Raw genomic sequence first — 23,087 nt, forward strand, 5'->3', positions numbered from 1 at the left:
AAGTGTTGACGGTGTGTTCTGTGGATAATCCAGAGTAAAAGAGGCAAAGGAGGGAAATTAACACCAAAACATCTGTATGACTAGATACCACCAGGTTATTTAATCTAGGTAAATCAACCCTTTAAAGGGTACCTGACACATAGAAGAATGTCAAAATTGATGGTGTGATAACCCAACTTTTTATCCATGATATGGGTCAAACATCCAAAAATTGCCCATAACATAACCCTGTAGCATCTTTTTCAACTACCCTGCCTGGGAAATGCACACCGTGCATTGTAGCCCAGGCTGTCTGTGAAAAGGTTGTCCTCTCTCAGCCTAAACCGAGATAACCTTGCTGACATCAAGGTTATTTTAAGACATTACATTTCCATTAATGGAAATCAAATTAGGATACTTGAATGGCAAAGTTAATAAATGTAAAATAGCTTACCACTCGGTAAGAAAGTTCTGCTCGTAACTTAGAAACCAGTGTGGAAAACACAGACTAAGACTGACATGTCACCTTGACAAACTGACAGGCGGCAGACTGTGAGCACCAATCAGACACAGCTGGAGAGTCATCAGGAAAATGCAGCACAGCTGAGGACAAAGCAGTCCAGGGGAAGACTCATGTGATGCTGATTGGGGGGGCAGCAGTCCTGACACATTTTTCTACCCTCCTCTTCTTCTCACTCCTACTCCTATCATTCTTTCTTTTCACTCAGGCTCATTGTCTCTGGTTTCGCTTTCTTTTCTCTCCTCTGCTGCCTTTTGTCACCCTTATCTGTCTGTCTTTAGTGTCTCCTTGCCCTCCTGCCTCCCTCTCTTTCTCCATCCATCCCTGTCTCTCTCTCTCCGGCAGTGAGACTTATGAGGAGTGACAGTGCCACTCAGATGTGTTCCACTGCCACTCTGTCCCCTTCTGTCTGTCTTTTTCTCTCTCTCACACACACAATAACACATTTTCACCTCAGCCAACCCTTCCTTTTTCAATGACCCTCTTCCCCTTCAGCTGAATGGAGTCTTACCCCAAAGCCTCTTTCCTGCCTTCTAACAACCCTATAAACTCAGTGTGACATCTGTCTGCCTGCCCTCTCCAACCTTAACCTGACAAGTGGTCTGCTGTGCTTTTTTGCTGCTCTCTTTCTCTCTCTCATCCTCCACTACCCCCCAAATTATCCCTCCATTATCTCCATCACTCCTCACTTTCTGGCTGTCTGCTCCAGCTGCTGTGAATTCAATCAGCCCTCTCTGTCTTCCCATAATTTGTTTAAACTTAATTTGTTGTTCTTGTTTTCTGGAAGATGTTGTGCCCATAGAAATCAGAAAACAGTAGCAGTAACTGCTATAAAAAATGTAGTAAAGGAGTCCAATACTGCTTTTGCACAGTTTTTGAAATATAATGTATTATAATGTGATACAGAAATACCTTACAGGAGATACAGTTGATTGCTCTGAAATTTCTGAGGTGTCTGATGCTCAAATCAATGTGTTTACCATTCTACAACAGCTCCTTTTCCAATGATTGTGTATGGGAAAAATGCTTTTTGAGCGTGTCTTGGACTCACCCTAAGCCCTGATTGAATCATAGGCTACATGTAATCTAGATGTAGCCAAGTTCTAAAATACATTCATTTTTTTGCACGAGAATCACCAAAACCAGCTTCCTCGAATGTACCATTATCAACCTTATTATCAACATTATCAAACCCTAAACTAACCTGAATTATCAAACAGAACATGAAATCAAACAAGTCTCTGCTTAATGGCGTCACTTTTATTCTAATTAATCTGTGAAATGATCCTTCAAAAACAAGTAATGGGTAGTAAATTCTACTCTTTACGATTTCATGTTTTAGATCTTTATTACATTGCGTATATCATCTGATACAAGCAAGAAACCAGGATTACAAGTTTGTTCATTTATTGTATAATTGGAATCTAGCAAATTTAGTGTAAATAGTGTAAAAATGTAGTTTTGCTGGCGACAAAGCACGGTGTCGTTACAGAGTATGTGTCCTTCGGGGGTCAGACAAATGTGATATGTTCATGATTTTTTGGAGAAGCAAATACAAGAATCAGGTTATTAATGACTGTAGTCAGTCTAAACATCTATATTTCCACAGTTAGTGAAACTGTGTTCACGGTTATTGTCACAGCAATAGTGGCACTAAAGCTAGAGCATAAATCAGCTGGTGGATTAGTCTATAGCTTTGCTTTTGTATCTCTCTCTCTCCCTCTCTTGCTAATCTTTCTCATTCTCAGACTTTTTCCCTCTCTCCTCTTCCTCCTTTCTTCTTCTGGCTCTACACAAACACAAACATGTATTCACACACACACACACAAAGGCACAGTAAAAAAAACCCTGCTGTGATGTACACCCAATCATGTACACACACACACACACACACACACACACACACTGGGTCTCCAGTGGTTACATCACTGGGGGTATGACCAGCTCAGGACAGTGGTACATTGTTTATTTGGAGACAGATTGGCTTTACGTAAGATACACACTCACATTCACACGCACACTCACCCAGATTCTTGTGTACACACACACACACTTACACAACCTCACAATAAGGCACTCACATACTGGCTCTCCCCTTCCCAGGACAGGCATTGTGCTACAATAATGCACTCAGTTGACTATTCATGCTCATGAAACATTCAGCGAAAGGGATCGCTCACTTATTCACTCGCAATCAGTCTCTCACTACGCAACACACGCCACAACACACACACACACACACAGCTCTGGCCTCCATTGCTTCAATAGTGGTCCATTGTTCAGGTTCTGGACCGCAATGCACCTCAAACAAACCCAGCTCCACTGTAACTCCTAAAAATGACAGGAAGCGTCTTTTGTAAATCCTCGCTCATCACTAAAAATAGAGGCGGGTTATGTAAGCATGTGCAGTGTTCTTCACTAATCAGGGAGCCCTCTGGAAACACCACATGGAACAGGATTAAGCTACAGTACTATTACATGCACATGGAGAGCATGTGGTCTGGTAGATTTTTGTGCTGCTGTCATGTGCCAGTTGAGTAATGTAAGATGGCAACCATATGACAAGCAAGGGACTTTCACATTTTCCGGTTGTTGAGACAATTAAGAGTCCATGTTAACATTGTGATAGCCCAGTGGGCATAAGCTCATGCCAAGAAAACCTTTGCCATGCTTCCTCTGCCTTTATTGTCTCCTCTTAAACAACATGTATAAGCCCATTAACATGAAACTACATGTCCTTTGTATTATTGATTAATTACATTAGCAAAACAACAGAGTCATATCGTGCTCACTACTCTCAGCTCTGAGTTTCTTCTTAACAGAAACACTGTTTTCATTAAAACTCTGTCTCACAAGTTCACTCTTTTCCTGCAGATGTTTCAAATTAAAATCCCACCAGGAATGGGAGGGATTGAGCAGCTCTGGGAGTTTCATTGTGAAATAGCTGTTGTAATGGAAGTGCTGAGTTTGTTGCCTTTGTTATAATGCCATGTTAGTATCTTTGCTTGGGAATATATTTGTAAGCAGGAAATGTTTTTAGAACCTTCCCCTGCTTGAGTTCACACCACCATTCCAATTTCCTCCAGACATTAGTTAACTCTTTTGGATATCCATATGTGCTGAGTTGGATGGTTCGTTGTAATGCAAATGGGAGGAAGGAGCTAGTTTCCATTGTGCCAACTCTGATGTTTGTTAGCTGCCTCATATAGATGTCCTGTGATTATAGTGGATTCTGGGGTAAGAAGGCTGTTGACAAGACATTAAAAGTTGTATGTCACCAGAAAGACTGTATCAAACTCAAAATAAGAGGACTTTGATTTGTTTTCTTCTGGCTTAGGTTCTCATGGCGAAGGAACGGAAAGTTTTTCAACATCGGGAAGGATCCCAGGGTGACCATGCGAAAACGCTCGGGAACTCTGGAGATCGGTTTCCGTAGTGGCGGCCGACCAGAGGACTACGAAGGAGAGTACCAGTGTTTTGCCAATAATGAATTTGGAGTGGCTCTGTCCAACAAAATCCTGCTCCGGGTCTCCAGTAAGACTACACAAGAACACGATATTACACAATATCTGGACAAACTAAGATATTATAACTTGCTACAAAGAAATCTTTTCAGAACATTATAGAGTCTTGTATAGGAAAGATGAAAAGAAACAGAAAACTATGGTGACATTTTCCTTCAGTGCATCTAGTGATGTGACTGTGCTACATTTTGTCACATTTTGCCAATGCAATCAATCATCTTTGATGAACTAACAGTAACAGTTAATGAGAATTTTGCATGTATTTTGTCTGGTGAACAAAGTCTCAACCTTGTCTGACTAAAACTCTTGTCCCTCCCCCTTGTCCTCCCCCCGTCCCCATCCTTCAGAGGCTCCCCTGTGGCCTAAAGAGGTGCTGGAGCCAGTGATGGTGACTGAAGGCTCCCCGCTGGTTCTACCCTGCAACCCCCCACCAGGCCTGCCTCCTCCGTTCATCTTCTGGATGAACAGCGGTGAGCACCAATTACACACGTCTATACACAAGAGTATATTTCTCTGTGTGTTTTATCTGTGGGTCCTGCTGAGTTTTTTTAGCCAGTAAAAATGACACTATCGTTCATTATCAGGTGCAGTTTTTAATCATCTTTTGGTGGAGAGATTGGGAGATATGAGAATATTTTTATGGTGACAGTGGGTGACGACTTTATGTCATAAATTTTGACCCTTTTGGCATTTCAAACAAATACAGCTCTGTTTAAATGAATTGTGCCTTTTAACCGAGCACCTGATTAGACTGGAAGCTGACTGCATCATTTTTGGGGATGACAATCCCCAAAGAATTACGCCTAGGTTTTATTTTATATATTACATTTCACTTTTATTATAGGGTAGAGGTCTATCTTTCATGTTATCTAGAGGCAGACTTTATTATATAGCAGCTTGTCTCCGGGGACCTCTAAGCATTGATTTAGTCTTTTATCCCTCATGCTCTTGTCCCTCTCAGAAGCTTTTAGGAGACTTCTCACCACCTCTCACCATTGCATTGCATTGTACTTCTCCAAAGTGGATTACATGTATATGTGCATGTGGGTATGTGTGTGCATGTGTTAGAACTCATATCCAACCAGAAGCTGTTTTACAGCCATATCAAGACAGCAAAGTAACAATCACCTAAGTTAAACAACCATAACATTGGTTAAAATAAGCAATTCATTTCAATATATCAAAGACTGTTTAGTACCTGAACATGTTTGAGGAAAACATTTCAGTTACTTGATTTCCTTCCCAGTTATAAAACATAGATGCAGCTGTAGCTCCTTACACCTTATGTTAACCTCAGCCTCCCAGTGAAAGCCTATATGACACACACACACACTAACATACACACTCATATCAAGCACAGTACATCATATCAGTGTGTCAAGTAGCCCAGACACGCCATCGCATGATTGGGACTGCTGGCCCAGCTGCTGATTGGTCCCGGGGCACTGTCTCGACAACCATACGGCTCGCGTCAGTTGGTGCAGTTGCGGAGTGTGGATGACGGTTTGTCTGGATGTGTGTGTGGATGTGCTGCAAGTTAACGTTTGCCTGTAGCGACTGTAGGACGACACATCAGCCGGGTCGCCAGAGCTAACTTGAACTGATTTGTATGTGAAGATATATGCGTGTAACAATCCACAAGCTAGTTGTTGGCCTTAAAGGGATCTTTGCTTCGGTATTTAAAACATGACCTTTTTAGCCTTTGACACCAGATGTGAGAAATGAGCTTGTGATGGTAGCATGAGATTATTTTACGAACAAAATTGGGCTCTGTTTCAGACAAGAATACGGTGGCCAACTAAAGTCAAGATACACGAACACTGCAGAGGCGTGGTTCTAATCATGATATATAATTTTTATGTAAGCTTTAGTCGAAATAGGTCTGCTTAATAAAAGGGTTACTACAGTTTGCTATTGTACTTCCATAAGGTTGTGGCAAGATATCCAGATCTTTAGTCCCTAGTATGGATCAATCTCCAAACACAGGTAACTTTCTAGGAAACATTTTGGGCATTACACACCCATACGATAAAGTGACTTCAAAATCAGAGCTATAATATTCCCAGCAATAATGATGCGTGTTCAGCACAAGTCTTGTTTCATTACTCATCCAAGGTGAAGCTTCTATTTAAGTCTAACATTAAAAATTACTGTCCAAGTCATCTGTGGTAATGTACTTTCATTACCTTCCTCTCATTCCTTTTTTCCATTTCCCACTGCCATCTGTGTCCTCCAGCAATGACTCCAATCCTTCAGGATAAGAGAGTATCCATGGGTCTGAACGGAGACCTGTACTTCTCCAACGTTTTGGCCAAAGACACTCACAATGATTACAGCTGCAACGCTCGCTTCCTCTTCACACACACCATCCAGCAGAAGAACCCCTTCACGCTCAAAGTTCTGACCAGTGAGTAGACGATGCACACAAAAAACATTCAAGTTAATGTAGTAATGAATTCAATAGGAGCCACCGTGGTAACAGTGTATGATCCTGCTCTACATGTTTCGATCACACATCGATCCATGCCACATGACTTGTCCCCATCTAGAGGTGATGTCATGATATGACATGAGATGCGTGAAGCTGTAACCTTTTGTGACTTTTCCTCAGGTTTCTGCAGAATAGAGAAAACAATGAAATGTTGGATGATCTTAAAATAATTTCAAATCATTTCTTTCAGGTTTATTCAATATTCAACACGCCTGTGTGTCATAAGGGTCTGTGAATGTGTTTGTGTGTGGACTGATGAGCCACTGTGTGTGCCTGTGTTTTCAGAGGAGCCGTATAATGACACATCTTACAATGCCACTGACCCCTATGGTGGTGAGTCACTTCCTGTCAGGTCCTTAGTCATGTCCTACAGTAACATGGCTAGCACACTAACCTGCTAGCTCAGTGACGCTCAACTCATCCACTCACCTCAGACTGACTTTAGACGCACACTTAACCTCCTAACTGCTCTCTACAGCTGTAGAATTCGCTGTGTGGTTTCCTGTGGAAAAGTGAGTATGGGTTCATGACTGAAAGTTTATTTTCAGTAGTATAATGGCTCAGTAAGCATTGGTTTTAATGCCATGAAAATATCATTATAGAAAGGCTCTGAAAAGGATTATTTTCGCTTCTGTCATTCACACAGTCACACATTTTACTGGTTACCGGGCCTTCAGTGGCCTTTCCTTCCCATTTTCAAACTAGAAGAACATACTGGCTGTTTCACAACATTGATGAATTTGTCTTTAAACCACAGTTTATCCTCTATCAGTGTCTGAGAATTGAATTTCAAGACTTGAGAAGTGGTCATGATCGCTCATGGTTGAACATTGTATTAACTCTTAAAAACTAGTGAGGCATAGTCGGACCCTGCAGACCATGGTTTACACCTTTTTTGCAGTGGATACAGATTTTTCTTTTGACTGGAGCTGTTGTTATTTTGTGTCTACATGCAGCATATTTAGGTTTCGCCATTCCTTGTCCAAAATTCCTCCTTAATCACATCTTTTGTTTTTTCCTAACACAACTCTCAACAACAGAAACGATTCAGTATGAAGTGTTGCAGCACAACCCAGTTTATCCTAATCAGTCAGTCAGTCAGCTGTTTGTTAAATATCAAATCAAAAGGACCAGATTTGACTAACTAAGACAAACCAACATGTCTCTGACCCTGACACACACTGTGTCCATAATCTGTTTATTCCACCTTTCAATCAGTGTTAAATGATCACATGTGATGAATAAACATACAGTAATTAACTCTTAATTCAAGTATATTGCACATAGAGAATTGCATCTGTATATTCATCATGCAATACACCTACTGACTGAGCCCATAGCTGGAGGGAACAGATTAGCCAAAATGGCAGCATATGTGCCATTTGCTTAGCTGAGGAGGCATTGAAGCCCTTGGGAAGATGGGATATGTCCCTAAGGGCAAAGATGCTCCTTGTTACAGACCAGACTGGCTGCTCTGAGGCCCAGTGGGACTGAAGACCCTGCCGAGGCTCCAGCACACAGGAGGATTAGGTCACATGATGAATATTCAGTCTGGACTCATGCTGCGGTCATTAATAGTCATGTATGCATGGAAATAAGGTTGGCTGCCTCCTACTTCTGCTTGCAAACACATCTCTGTGTGAGTGTGGGGGAGTGACAGGTAGCGTAAAGGCTGTCCAAATGCTCACACACAACCACTCCAACACACTCTAATGCACACATGCTACTGTAGCTACTGTATCACTAATCTCATATGAATGCACACAGAAATAAAAAACCTTTATTGTTGGTGGAGGGGGGTCCAAAGCTGCAGTGTATCCTAGGAAGCCATAGCCATGCCATAGCTGCCGTTACATAGTGATTTGGTACATAAGAACTTTGACCTTTGTTACCACTTACCTTCAGTGCCTTTTTCTTTGATATGCTTCCTCCTCTTGTTCTTCTACTTCTCCCCCACAGTAACAGATCCTCCTGACCCACTCCTGTCTGTTTACCGGCCAGAGGAGAAGCTAACTGCTAACAGATGCTTTAATTCCATATATATCTGCATCACAAAGGAGGCTAATGCTAATTTAATCCCTCGCACTGCTCAGCAGGCTGCAGCTCTCTGCTGACTGTGTTAACAGCATTTGTGTTGGGATTGGATCGGACTAGAAATGTGCAGTCTAGATCTGTTAAGTAATGATCAAACAATCTGCAATTTGTTTCCAATGCTGCATACAAGTGGATGTAGTACAATTCAGCCCTAGACCTTTTGAACTCTATGCAGAATGACACAGAATTAATGAACACACCAACTCCAAATTCTTGCCATTGAAACTAGTATTGCAGTATAGCATTTAAAGGATACTTGTGTTTTATTAAACCTTAGACTTAGACTCATTTTCATAAGTTTGGCCATCACTGCTGTTGGTTATGACAACAATGTATTCAGAAAATGATGAAGTCTGACTGAATGTTTTAGAGAAGATGAAGGAGAATGGCTCCATGTAACATCCGTCACAGTTTACATTAAGACTGACTTCCTGGACCTATCATACATTCTTAGTTGTGCACACACAGCTTTCCTTTGCAATAAGGGATTATTAGCTACGTGTCAGGTGTGCTTACTCTCATTTGACCTCCGGATAAAGAAAGTTTTAAAAAATATTTTTTATTCCATGAAAATAATTAAGTGTTTATAAATTAACCTTAAATTATTCAAATGTCCAGAACAATAATGAACTGCAGCTACAGTAGGCGGGATTAAAGCACTTGAAATAAACTAACTTGAGCAATACTATATATTTTTCAACAAGTTTCACTTTATGTCCAAATGTCCAAAAGACAGATAACAGAATATTTAACACTTATGAGGAAGTGAGAAAAGGTGTTTGACTCTTTACTGTACATAAAACAGGACAAGTGAGTTTATGCTCAACTTCATGCCTGATTAAGATGCCACATACGTGTGGGTGTTGTAGTATGCAAACAAAGACAGCACTTGGCAGTTTGGTCACATCCCAGACAGCTTAGCTGAACTGACTGTTTGATTCATTTGAATTTGGTTGAAAATAAATGTTTATCATTCCTTCTCCCTCTGAGCCGTTGTGCTATATGTGTGGTCTTATAAAAGGCCTTTCAACCTGAAAGCCCAAACTAGGGTCTGTTCTAAATGCTCTAGTTTTGGCAGTGCTACTGCTACTGTGCAATGCTACTGTGTCTTATTGCTTTAGCCAAACCCTAAGGGAAGGTTTAACATGGGGTTGAAGACTAATGCCATCAAGTATGTGACCTTAAATATACTTCAGTGTATTGTTAGACTAATCTCATTACAGCAGAAAATCTTGGCAAGTTTTATCAGCTGCTTTATTTAAGCTTTCATTTGCAATCTTTGCTATCTCTGTTCGCTTGGCAAACATAAAACAAGATCAATGACCCTGTTGTTGTTTCTGCATCTCTTAATGTCTTCCTGTGAGAGAAGCCAGAGGGTGTTAAACCCGTTTACAGGCTACTTTGGCCTCACAGGAGCCTGCAGAGTGAGCCAAAGCCTGGCGGAGATGGAACACAGCCACAAGGAAATGATCAGAATAATAGTGTTAGATTTATGTGGCAGTGCCTACAAAAAGGATGTTTAGCTCCTTGTAGGAAGTGAGTCATGGTACAAAGATACACTGCAGCGCTCCTGGATTTGATTCTGAATCTTTTCTGGTGTGCGCGTGCGTGTATTAACCCCTTATTGTGTCTCATCTGCAGGCCGTAAAGTAGCCGAGTCCACGCCAACCTTCCTTTCACCTTCAGGGAGCGAGAGCACCAAAATGGTGCTACGAGACGAGCAACTGCTACTGGAGTGTATTGCTGCTGGACTGTGAGCTCACACACACACACACGCAATAAGATGAAAACATTCATTGTAGTGACTACTGCTAAGTCTACATATGTCATTTCAAAGCCACTCATAGGTGTCATGTCTCTCCTCTGTCTGCCCCTCTGCTCCAGTCCGACACCCACCATCAAGTGGTTCAAGAAGGGTGGGGACTTGCCAGGACGGAAAGTGAAGTTTGAGAACTACAACAAGACACTGAAGATTGTCAACGTGTCAGAGGAGGATGCTGGGGAATACGTATGCATGGCCAACAATCATTTTGGCAGCATACGCCACTCCATCTTTGTTCAGGTCAAAGGTGAGAAAGCTACAGTAGCTATGTTTTTCTACAACAGTGTATGTGAGTCTATCATGCTAACCTGACTCCCTGTTTCACAGCGGCTCCTTATTGGCTGGACAAACCTACAAACCTGGTGCTGGCCCCAGATGAGAATGGGCGCCTAGTGTGTCGGGCCAACGGCAACCCTAAACCTAACATCCAGTGGCTGATCAACGGACAGCCTATAGACAGTATGTATAGCTAATACTTGTTTTCTTGCTGCTAACAAGCGAATACGTTTGTGAGCTATAACATTTGTCAGCTAAGCTTGTTTGGCTAAACTGAAGGCGAAACTGTTTTTTAAGTTATGTTACGTTAAACATGACATTTTGATTGTGACCCTTAAGATTCTCGTAACCATGATCAAATCTCATGAATGCGGACCTCATAAACAGCTTCCATTCATCAGGCTCAGCCTAATGGAAAAGTAGGAGATATTTATGTTGTAGTATCAATAGTGATAATCAGATATAACAGATAACACTGATCTACTATATTTGGGGCTTTTAACTATTAAAGTGCCAGTCAAGACTGAGAGTCAAAACTCTAGCCCCCCACCACTTGCAAATGGTTTCATTTTGATTATTTTTCTTTTGTTCTAATCACTGTCTTTCCCTTCTTTCACCACTCTTCCCCTTCCCCTGACCCCAGGCTCTCCCCTCAACCCGAGCAGACAGGTGCTGGGTGACACCATCATCTTTCGCTCAGTGCAGATAGGAGGCAGCTCTGTCTACCAGTGCAACGCATCCAACCAGCACGGCTATCTGCTGGCCAACGCCTTCGTCAGCGTCCTCGGTGAGACACAGAAGGGGAGGTTGATTTCAAAATGCAAACAGAGCATTTACCACTGTCAGAACCTATATTACCAATTGACTCTTTGATGTATTAGCTTGCTAACTAAGTTGAAATTTTACACACATATCTCTTTATTGGTTAAGTGATTTCCCAGAAGACATTTTGACATGTCATGTCAGAAAAGTTAATAATACCTGTGCTTTTCCAGCTACTTGACTGCAAAATCTACACTGTTAAAAAGAACTGTTGGGGTAAAATGCAAGTTTTTATGACGCATCAAATGTTGGCTTCATCAAACCAGATCACTTTTTGATTATCGTGATTTGATTGACACCTTTAGATCTTGCAACAGTTTACAAAAGTGATGGACTAAATATGTGATTCGGTGTCCCTCTCTTTTCAGACATGCCTCCGAGGATGTTGGGACCCAAAAACCAGCTGATTAAAGTCGTTGAGAACAACCGCACCTTCCTTGACTGTCCCTTCTTTGGTTCCCCTCTGCCGGAGCTACGCTGGTGAGCATCTAATGTTTTCTTATATCCAAAAATACTGGTTTTGGCATCATCCTCTTTAAACTTCATCCATGTGTTCTTGAGTAAGACACTGAATTCATAAACCAAAACCTACGGAATTTGTCAGTGCACATTTTCAGTTTTTTGGTCATGTCCATTTGTCTACATGTGTAGGTTTAAGAACGGACAGGGCAGTGGACTGGACGGTGGTCAGTATCGTGTTTACATCAACGGCACCTTAGAGATCAAACGGGCCCGAGCAGAGGATGAGGGCACCTACACTTGTGTGGCCAGCAGCATCCTGGGAAAAGCTGAGAACCAGGTCCGCCTGGAGGTCAAAGGTCAGACATTACATCACTACTGGACTCAGACTATATAAAACATCCTGTTGCATCCAAACTCACAATGATCTAAGAGATTTTGACAACATTCTATGACTGTGAAACATGTCATAGAGTTGTGTATGAAAGATGAAACATGGTAAATATGAAATTATTCCTTTCCTTGTGCCAAACAGCCTGCACCGTTGGATTGTATTTAAACCTCTTGTGCCTTTATACCAATTAAATTGCCTTATCTTCTTAGAGTAACAGTTGTATTCAAACTGAAACAGCTAGGATGGATATATCTGAAACAGAACTAAGTATATTTTATATATTTTAATATATTTTATGTCAATGGCAAGTAGAAATCCTCAAAAATCACCAAAAAAGCTAAATTTTTTTTCACTCGTCTCTTACAACAGAGTTACCAATGCAAATGTAAGGATGACATTTTTAGGTGATTGTGATGAGAGTAAAGTCATTTCACCGTGGGCAGATGCTATGCACTATGCATAACAGTCATGTGGCGTTAGAGTCATATTAATGTATGCGTGGTGTATGATGTCAGTCATCAGTTTCACCCTTCACTGATTTTTCTTGATACATCTAAATATGAAAGTTCATGAAGTATGTGCATGTGTGTGTATGTGTTCGTCTTCAACCTCACTCCATCTCAGAACCAACTCGAATAGTTCGAGCCCCGGAGCACCAGTCAGCCATCAGGGGCTCTACGGCTCGCTTTGACTGTAAAGTGAAGTCTGATCCCAGCTTGCCCATCACTGTGGCCTGGATGAAGGATGACAAGCCTCTCTACCTGGGATGGAGGTAACAGCACCTACTCTACCTGACAGCTAACTGACTCTAAAACATCTCTCGTGCATCTGTCAAAACACCAACTGCCATGTCCCAGTCCTTCCACCCAGAGAAGCGGGTTTTCCAAAGAAATTGCTTTGTTTTTTAAAATTGATTGTGGTTTATTTTTTAGTTGTCTTTTATTATTATCTGGTGAGATAATCACCATGACTTGTGGAGTCACCCAAGGTTCCATTCTTGGGCCTCTATTATTCATCCTGTACATGCTCCCTCTAGGTCAAATCATACATGACAGTAACATTGGTTATCACAGCTTTGCAGACGACATTTAGATTTATGTGGCTCTTTCATCAAGTGATTATGATCCCTTACAGTCACTATGGATAGGGAATGGACTTGTACTTGTTTAGCGCTATACTTGTAAAGCGGTTTTCCAGGCTGATCGACCACTCAAAGTGCTTTAGCACTGCGTTCACATTCACCCATTAACACATGATTCATACAGTGATGGGAGGTTGCTAATCTGTGATCAGGAGGAAACTACTAATTCGCACAAACTCACACAGAAGCACAGCTTCGGGAGCAATTTGCAAATTGATTGGTGGGCGACATGCTGTACCTCTGAGCCAGTAAATAGCTGGATGCAATTGAATCTCCTTCAATTAAGTAAAGAGGAGATAGAAATCACTGTATAAGGCAACAAGGAGGAAAAAATGCATAGCTGGATTCCAGAGCTATAAAGACAAAAACGCAAGTTAGAGAGCTGCTTCAGCAGCCACATCAAGGCAATAACTGCATCAGCATTATTTCATCTTGAACAACTACTAAGAATTACAAAAATCTCTTTTAAAGACAAGACTTTTTCTAACAGAATGAGCTAGTGTAATGCTCTCTTGTCTAGTCTTCCCAAAAATAAGGTTTTAATCAATCAATCAATCTTTATTTATATAGTGCCAATTCACAACAGCGTTATCTCAAGATACTTTCCATAAAGAGCAGGTCTACACCAAAGTCTTTAATTAAGAGAGAGACCCAACAATTCAGGAATTCAAAATTAAGGATTCAAGAATCCCCACATGAGCAAGCATCAGATATTATATTAGACAATGAGAGCAAGGAGAACCAAGCGCATTTCACCTGTTCTTAAATCTTCCAGTTACTTATATAACAGATTTTAAAGTGCACTTAATGATTCAAGCCAATAAACATTTTTGATCTTCACGAAGAATATAAACCCGGGAGGGCCCTTTGATTCTTAGGGTGCAGTCAACTGGTCAAACATGGGGAAACTGCTTTTATCTACTATATTGCACACATGGAGCCAAATTCCTGATGATTTCAAATGTGCCCCAAACCTAAGCACTCTCAAATCAAAGTTAAAAACTTGGTTGTTGCCTTTGAATGATTGGTTTCTCAGCTGCACTTTTATTTCCTCTGTTGCATTTGAGGTAACTTACACCTTGCTACTGCACTGTAACTGCATTTTATTTCTGTATTTTATGTCAGATTGACGTCAGTGTGTGTCAGTGTTTCTGCAGCACTTCTTTTGCATTTCTTTTAATTTGATCCAGTTTTCAGAATTTCTATCTTGCATGAACAATAATGAGTCTGTTGCGTATTGTTTTGAATATCATTTTGATGTTTTTCCTTCCTTTGTGAAGCACTTTGAATTGCCTATGTGTTTAAAATGTGCTTTAGCTATATGGGCTATACAATATGGCAGGATTATATAGTAATATACTGTAAGGTATAGTATCAAGGTAAGTTAGAGTATTTGGCATTCATTTTTGAGACATTAGTACAGATCCTCTTGTTGTATGTGGCCAATGCAGATTAGGAAATTATGTTGAAAACACCAGTGTAAACAAAGTAAGTGAAACAGAGCTAAAACATGTCAGACAATGAGAAATCTCACCTTTGAAGTGGCTTTTTGCACTCTACAGTTAATGATTTGAATGATTACTTAATTTTTTACTGTCAGCTCCAAAAGAATCAAAGTATAAACTCAGAATGATGATGTGTAACAAACCAATCCTCTCCTCTCTTTGTGTCCTAGGCTGAAGAAAGATGAGGAGTCGCTGACCATTCCCAATGTGAATGAGGGTGATGAGGGAATGTATACCTGCACTGTTAAATCTGAGATAGACCAGGACTCAGCCTCAGCCCGCCTCACTGTGTTAGGTACACTCACAGACAGACCAAGAGTTTCTCTGAACCCAGAAATGTCATAGTATCTTTCTTAAACTCTAAATAATAGTGAAATAAAATAAAAGTATTTTGCATGTAAACCTTTTACAGCTACCAGTTAAATGTAGTGAAGTAAACGTTGTGATATACCCATTTGAAGAATGACATTTATTCTCCTCTGTCACATAGTCTATGATTCTTTTCTTGTTCTTGGTGGTGCTTTACATTCTGTCATTTAGACCATCTTTAGATATTTACTGTAAATGTGTTTACAGCACTGTTTCTTGACATTGTACTATTTTTCAGCTCAATGCCTTCAAATGGAAATCATGCATGTTTTACTGTTGCTGTGGTTTACTAAAATACTTACCTGGCTTAGCTTTTACTCTACTTACTCCTACTGATTGAACTGTTTGCATGCAGCGTATTGAGATACCATAGTGCTGTGTAGGAAGCACTGTAGTGAAGCTATACTGGCAGTTTGAGCATCGTGTGTGACCATTGCTTTGACATTTGAGACGCTTGCATTCATTTCAGCCACAACAGGAAAACTGGCTAAGTGTCTTAAATCGAATTGTCAATGCAAAAGTCTTAAATGTAAATATGATGATTACATTGTTGCCTCAAACTACATTAATACAATGTGTACTAAATGATATATTAACATTTCTGCTCCCTTGCTATTGATTGGCTGGTAGACTAACCTGCAAACTCTAACCTTTATACCCATTTCCTGGCCCTTGACCCCGCCCCACAGAGGAAGCCTCCCTCAACCCCTCAGTCTCTAGTGCCTTGCCTCCAGGTAACACATGGCTCGGGTGGAAATTTTTCTTTTCTATTCTGGCCTGATTTTCTTTCCTGTTTATTTCGTCTTCTTATTGTTTTATTTTTTGTACTCTGCTTCTGTCTCAACTTCTTCCTCTCTTATATATATAATATAATCATTTTAATATTACACATTATATCAAAATGCTGTGATATTATTTTATTATGTGCCAAAGATGATTTTTTTTTCTCAATGTGTGTTTGAGAGAAGGGACTGTTATTAATGCAGAATGGGTTTTTATATGCATGCACACAATCCATCATGTCCAGTTTGGTACAATACTCCGCTTGTTCCAAGCTGTTTGTGAATGTTATTAGAGTTATTATTTCTCTTATTTCTCCTCATTTTCTTTTTTTACAATTTGATACAGCTGATTATGAGAATGAATGTAGTATGAGTGGCAAGAGTTTTCCAGCATGCCAATTCTTGGATGTGTGTGCTTGTACAAGACATTACGTGTCTGCCTTGTCTAAGGTGAGGTTATTTCCTGCTTCTCTGCAGACCATCCAGACCCTCCAATGGATCTGGATCTATCGGACCCAGCAGCCCGCAGTGTTCGGCTCACCTGGATTCCTGGAAATGACCACAGGAGCCCAGTCACACGTCAGTATACACACACTATTCAGATACCTGCATTCTCTCACCCCTCTTGGACGTCCCAGATAAATTACATTGACCTTTTTGTTACATATCTCAAAAGTTGTCTTGTCTGAGCTATATTTGTGTGGAACAGTATCAGGTTTTATTCATCTAACAATCTTACAATTGTGTAAGTAAAGGAGAACTAAAAAGGTGAAGTGCTTTGTTTTGGGTCACTAAGATCAGGACTGAGAATGACAATGTAGAGATGCTGAAATAGATTTATTCATTAAGATGTACCTAATGTCTTCAGTAATAAGGCTAATAATTGGGGACTGATTATTCATACTATGATTATTATTATCATACAATGATAATCATAATCTGTCTTTATATGAGGGTTTGTAAAATGAATGCCTTAGCATCATTTAACAACAATAAGAGGAGATGAGAGGATGAAAAGATATTATACCAAAATACATGAAACCACAACTTCAGGTTGTCCACCACAGGAAGAGAGCCTAGAGAACCATGAAAACCAGCTGCTTTGACATTAGTTGTCTACCTTTTCTCAAGCCAGTTGTGTGTCTCTGCAGAGTTCTTGGTCCAGTTTGAGGAGGACCACTGGGAGCCAGGCAGGTGGCAGAACCTGTCCACTTACCCCGGAGACCTCAACTCTGTCATCCTGCAGCTCTCCCCCTTTGTCAATTACCAGTTCCGGGTCATTGCCATCAACTCAGTGGGCCAGAGTCAGCCTAGCCGCCCCTCGCCACGATACAAGACCAGTGGAGCTGGTAAGGAGCACCACACACACTCATCTGAAATTATATGTGTGCTTAAAGATTAATTATTATGTGTTTGGATTGAAAGTAATGCTTTTATATCTTGTTTTCCTTCGTAGGCTCTATATATTTACCTGCTTTCAGTCTTGTGTGCATGAAAAACCACCATCATAGCTACCATCAAAAAGATATTATAAGGTGGTGAAATAGCTTTGACCTTTTTGAGGTGCTGGATGTTTGATTTGGGAATTTAAGTAGCAGTAGGAGCAGTAGCAGATTCCAAAAGCCACAAACCAGAAATGTTGAGGTCTTTGTGTTGATATGAGTGTATTTTCTGTGAAACAAGCCCCAGATGCCATTCCCAGAGGTCTTCGAGGATGGGGCTCCAAGAAGGACAACATGGAGATCACCTGGGAGGTACAAGACATTACTGCTTAGATGTAACATGTTTAATACACATTTATCCCAATATCCAAGCTGTGACATATAACTTATTCGTTATTCATACCAACATCTCATTAGAATTGGTATCCACTGTTTAGTCAGCGTGTATTCACAGTGAGCTTTTTGTTTTTCCTAGCCACTGCTTGATCTGGAGAGAAATGGCCGCAACTTGCACTACAACGTATGGTGGAGACTGAAGGACACGGGGGAGGAGTGGAGTAATGTGACCACAGTGGGGTCCAAACACGTTGTCCACAACACAGAAACCTATGTGCCTTATGAGATCAAAATCCAGTCCCAAAATGAGTTTGGACTTGGGCCTGAGTCCAATGTGGTTGTTGGATACTCTGGAGAGGACAGTAAGTAGACACACACTAGGTGTCAGTTTGTGAAAGTAAATGCTAACATTGACTTTATGACTAAGACTGCTTTAAATTTTGTATTGATGGCTTTTAGGATGACGAAAACTCAGATCCTCACAATGTCATCAGTTAATCATTTCACATACATTTCAAGCCATAAGTGCAATTACTGTACGGAATTCGTTCTCATTCCAGCACAAGCAGAATCAAACCTTTCCGATTATTTACACAAACTATGTCTCTTTGCATGTGTTCAGAGCCCACAGATGCTCCCACTGATCTGTCGATGTCAAAGGTCGACAGCACCAAGGCGAACATCCACTGGAAACCTGTGGACCTGGACTCTGTCCAGGGAGAGTTCAAGGAGTACAGAGTGAGACTGGCTTTTTTGTAATTAGAACTGACTGCAGAGTTGCTCCTGAAATGAGACAGTTTAATCTGCTAACCCTCCTGTGCACTTCTTACCCATTAACCCCGTTTCTTCCCCCCGTGCATCCCAGCTGTACTACTGGCGCGAGTCTAGTCTGGTTCCGGGTCTGGTGGTCAGTAAGGAGAAGAAGACCAAGGGTTTCTACAGCACTGTGGCCGAGCCATCAGGCATCCTCAGCGACCTGGTGCCCCACTCTAAATACAAGATGTTTATGGTTGTGGCCAACAACCGCTTTGAGGGTCCACCCAGCAACACGGTGGAGTTCACCACCAAAGAGGGAGGTGAGGATGTGCCTTTTGCACCTAAAATGTCACATCCAGGAGAGGCTGACAACTCACTAACAACACTGACCCTGTCAATCAAGGAAACACTGTAACACTATCAATCTTTGAAATGAAACTATGTAATCATCACTGGGACACACTGTAGAAGTAGAATTAGATTTTTAGACATCACTGTACCGATGAAAGGAAAAAGGACCGACTTCACATTTTGAGAAATATTTTGGCACTATTGGAATGGATCTATGAACCTTTGATTTTTTACATAATTTTGTGCGTGTGTGTGTGTGTGTTTAGTGCCAGATGCACCCAGGTTCTTCAGGATTAACCGTAGAAGTTTCGACACCATTTACCTTGAATGGGACAAACCTCTGGAGCCCAACGGCATTCTGATTGGATACCAGCTCAAGTACCAAACAGGTGAGCTGCTCTGAATTGTCAAACCAAAAATATTCACACACATGCAAGTACGCACACGTCAGTTACTCAATGTTTGTGTGTGTATTTGTGTGTGTATTTGTGTGTGTGTGAGTGTAGTAAATGGCTCCAGGGTAGGTCGTCCACAGTTGGAGACGTTCCTTCCTAATGTGACACAATTCACCCTCCGTCTTCCGGACCGATCTACCCGCTACAAGTTCTACCTGTCAGCGCTCACTCAGGTGGGAGCGGGAGAGGTCTATGCTGAGGAATCCCCACACTTCGCCAATGAAGGTGAGTGTTTCTGCATTTGACCATTTGTTTCGAAAAAATCTCAGATTGAGTTCAGTATTTTTATTACTATTCCTATTTGATAGTTGATTTTATTTTGTTCAGAAAAGTCACTCCGACTCAATCAAAGTATAAATGATTGCCCAACATTTTCTTACAATATACAGTTGCAAGAAAAAGTATGTGAACCCTTTGGGATTTGGGATGCACTGGGAATGTTTACATGTTGTGTTCAATAAAAACATGAAAACGTATAATTTTTTGTGCGGTATTAGTTTAAGCAGACTGTGTTTGTCTGGTGATGTGACTTAGATGAAGATCAGAACATATTTTATGACCAATTTATGCAGAAATCCAAGTAATCCCAAAGGGTTCACATACTTTTTCTTGCAACTGTATGGTATGTTTTAGCCATTGGTTAAAGGCAATGATCTATGATATTCTCATTGTCAACAAATCCCATGAAATTACCCAAAATTAGAAGGAATTGATGCCATCAAAAAGTATTGTGCGTGTGTAGCTTGAGGAAGCAGGGGAATAAGCTATAGCATAGCTTATTGCTCTGAAATATTTTACATCTGTGAGCTGTTTTTAAAGGCTTCCATCTCCCGTAGGAGGAGTGGTGCAGACAGAGTAGGGCAATTGTAAGTTCTAAGGAACAATATGAATAATCAAGAATAGAACTAGCCTTAATCAAATTAATTAACTTGCAGAGCTTGAAGTTTGTCTAACATATGTGATTCCAGACTCAACAGGTTAATCTGCGACCCAGTTTATAATTACAAGTACAGGAGTTGTATCAAGCATTCTATTTCCCAATAGGACACAGGACACTGAACCTTTACTCTGCTGCATTGTGTCTTTTACCATGTAATTACACCACTTCCAGCCTTTTTCACTGCATGGGAACTAGGCTGGTTCAATAGTGTGTCTATAGCACATTGTGAGAGTCTGGTTTTGTGAATCAGTGGAACCTGTATGTGTGAGAGACAGAGAGACGTAGAAATAGAATGTGAGAGACACTGTAGTCCTTTAGCAAACACAACCCTCTTTGTTAGGGTATCAGATGGAGACAGAAGTGGTCCCTCTCTGATATACGCCATTATCAGCACACCAACACACTGACACACACACACACACACACACGTAGACATCCACACACAACAGCTCAGAAGAGGCAGACTAGAAGTTAGTTTCTTTCTAGCCACAACTTTTGCATATATTCTAGGTTTAGCAATGTTCTGGTATTTTGCTGTCATGAATAAAAGAACAACTGACAGGTTTTTTTTAAAGGGTTTGTTCACCCAAATCTAGATAACTTGTAGTGGTATCTGGCTATGCGGGTACTTTTGGTTTTATATGTCCAGGTTTTTGAGATATCGTTGTCTTAAATTTTCAATTTTCCAACCCAAAACAAAAATGGTGAATGGAATTTTGTTGCCTAGAAACAGTGTCCCTGTTACTCACAGATGTCACTGTGAACAATTGTCATCAGGACTTATTCTACATTAGAAAGTATAGTTTAGATGAAAAGGCAGACATATCTCAAAGCTTGGACAGATCACATGGCTAGATTCCTACACGTACACGTGAGTGGTACATGAGAACATCTGTTGAGCCGACATTCCAGCCGCATTCGTTCTTGTTGTCCCTCCCTGTCTCTCTTACACCTCTCCCCTCTCTCCTGTCTCCCCTTCTCTCTCCGTTGGCAGAAAACTTTACTGACGCTACAGGTCTAGGTAATGGGGAATGAGAAGCACAGCGTGTCTGCCTGTCGCCTTTTCCCACCCTCAGCCTCCATATCCGTCTCTCTATCTGTTCTTCTTAACACTAAGCAGCAGTGCAGTCCACCTTCATTGTTTTGTCCACTGAAGCGCAGTTCTACCACGCCTGCAGTTCCCACTGGTAGGCAATGGTGTGAGATGCTAAGCTAGTTTTAACCTCATGTGGGGTAGATGTGGGGTAGATGGGGGGGTTTCCAGCTCTCATATTCAACAAAACATAGATTAGCTTCATGTGGACAACCACATTTAATAAAATCAATAAATTATTGTCACATGAAACTTAAGACATACTGTATGTTTACTGTACATATACAAAACCTGCGTGTGGAACACCACAGGAAGCTGTTCCATGACTGGATATTCAACCGATCCAGCAGGTTAGCAGAGACCGGGCTATGAAATTGCATTTTTCAACAATCAATTTCTATCTCTTTGCTATTGTTGACAATAAACAACCGTGATCTAAATCCTGCTATCACTGTATTGAGTGACAGAACTTAACGCCACAATAGCTACGATTATGAATGATTTCTGAAACTGTAAAAGATTTGACAAAACAATTTAAGGTCCATGACTAGCTCTCTGTGGAGCTTTCAACCATATGATACGTTCTTCTTCGTGGTATAAAAATGACCATCATCAGTCACATAAGACTCTAACTAATTGTTAGCTTTTGTAATTGATGAATATGTTGTTTCCACTTTCCATTAGTTTAACCTCAAATAATCATAAATGCCCACAAGGAATGTTCACTCATTCTGTCTAAGCAGCTCTCTAAACCCCCAAATCATTATCTTCATAATGACGTGAAACAGAAAAAAAAAAGCTTAAAAGAACAAAGTGAAAACAACCAATCTTTGTTTTTTCCTATTGGACTGAACTGCTGCCTATACTTTTTCTTTCTTTTCTCATCTGTCCATCTGCCTGTCTGCCTCTCCTCATCTCTCCATCTTCCCTCTGTGCGTAAAGCTGCTGTTTGTCTGCTGCTGTGTGCTGTCAGGGATTGAAGAGGCCCTCTCATTGGCTTTGAATACTCACACACACAGTGAACGGAACATACCGCCCAGTTATATGAAAGTTGAACGTATCAGATACATCACATTACATGCTTTACATATTCTAAATCTTTGGTATCATATTCTTCTAAATGGTCTTAATGATCAGGACACACACTCTGATATGTGCCGTAGGAAACTCCTTCAAGCTCTTTATATGTATTTTGACCTAGAAAACTCAGATTTTCGAACCAATCCCTGATGGCGCACCTTTACAACGCAATCTCACAGCATCACTGCCTCTTCCTGTTTGCCACAAGACACAAGTTAACCTTGTGTACCAACTTGTATGTGCCAAAAGTTTTTCAGTCATTATCACTGAATACAATTTCATGATGACGCTGCTGTTCTGTGAGTGTGTGTGGGATGGGAGAGGATGCACTTCCTTGCATCAGAATGTCAAGAGCGGGAAACATTTTGATGAATGATGCAACTTGGGATGACAAATCAGCAGTTGGCTTGCGCACTCATTCACTGGCTTGATTGTCTTGCTTCTGAGCTTTTTTCA

General features: G+C 40.9%; 1 protein-coding gene across 3 annotated transcripts in view; it reads left to right on the top strand.

Moving 5' to 3' along the window:
• The window catches only part of nfasca (neurofascin homolog (chicken) a), an 81,510-nt gene that overhangs the window by 34,734 nt on the left and 23,689 nt on the right, over window positions 1-23,087 (top strand). Inside the window, exons 6-27 of one of the 3 annotated variants that reach the window (XM_070837712.1) lie at window positions 3,837-4,033; window positions 4,371-4,493; window positions 6,260-6,430; window positions 6,800-6,847; window positions 10,250-10,361; window positions 10,493-10,677; window positions 10,758-10,889; window positions 11,350-11,493; window positions 11,897-12,008; window positions 12,180-12,346; window positions 13,006-13,153; window positions 15,198-15,322; window positions 16,086-16,130; window positions 16,656-16,757; window positions 17,330-17,527; window positions 17,862-17,932; window positions 18,096-18,318; window positions 18,579-18,694; window positions 18,822-19,032; window positions 19,330-19,452; window positions 19,570-19,743; window positions 21,453-21,479. In XM_070837712.1, the coding sequence (XP_070693813.1) occupies window positions 3,837-4,033; window positions 4,371-4,493; window positions 6,260-6,430; window positions 6,800-6,847; window positions 10,250-10,361; window positions 10,493-10,677; window positions 10,758-10,889; window positions 11,350-11,493; window positions 11,897-12,008; window positions 12,180-12,346; window positions 13,006-13,153; window positions 15,198-15,322; window positions 16,086-16,130; window positions 16,656-16,757; window positions 17,330-17,527; window positions 17,862-17,932; window positions 18,096-18,318; window positions 18,579-18,694; window positions 18,822-19,032; window positions 19,330-19,452; window positions 19,570-19,743; window positions 21,453-21,479 (2,954 nt within the window). The remainder of the gene's footprint in view (window positions 1-3,836; window positions 4,034-4,370; window positions 4,494-6,259; window positions 6,431-6,799; window positions 6,848-10,249; window positions 10,362-10,492; window positions 10,678-10,757; window positions 10,890-11,349; window positions 11,494-11,896; window positions 12,009-12,179; window positions 12,347-13,005; window positions 13,154-15,197; window positions 15,323-16,085; window positions 16,131-16,655; window positions 16,758-17,329; window positions 17,528-17,861; window positions 17,933-18,095; window positions 18,319-18,578; window positions 18,695-18,821; window positions 19,033-19,329; window positions 19,453-19,569; window positions 19,744-21,452; window positions 21,480-23,087) is intronic. The other 2 variants (XM_070837720.1, XM_070837729.1) reach the window with 2 other exon arrangements.

This window comes from Pempheris klunzingeri, chromosome 2 (assembly GCF_042242105.1).
Source record: "Pempheris klunzingeri isolate RE-2024b chromosome 2, fPemKlu1.hap1, whole genome shotgun sequence".
Taxonomy (NCBI): Eukaryota; Metazoa; Chordata; class Actinopteri; order Acropomatiformes; family Pempheridae; genus Pempheris; species Pempheris klunzingeri.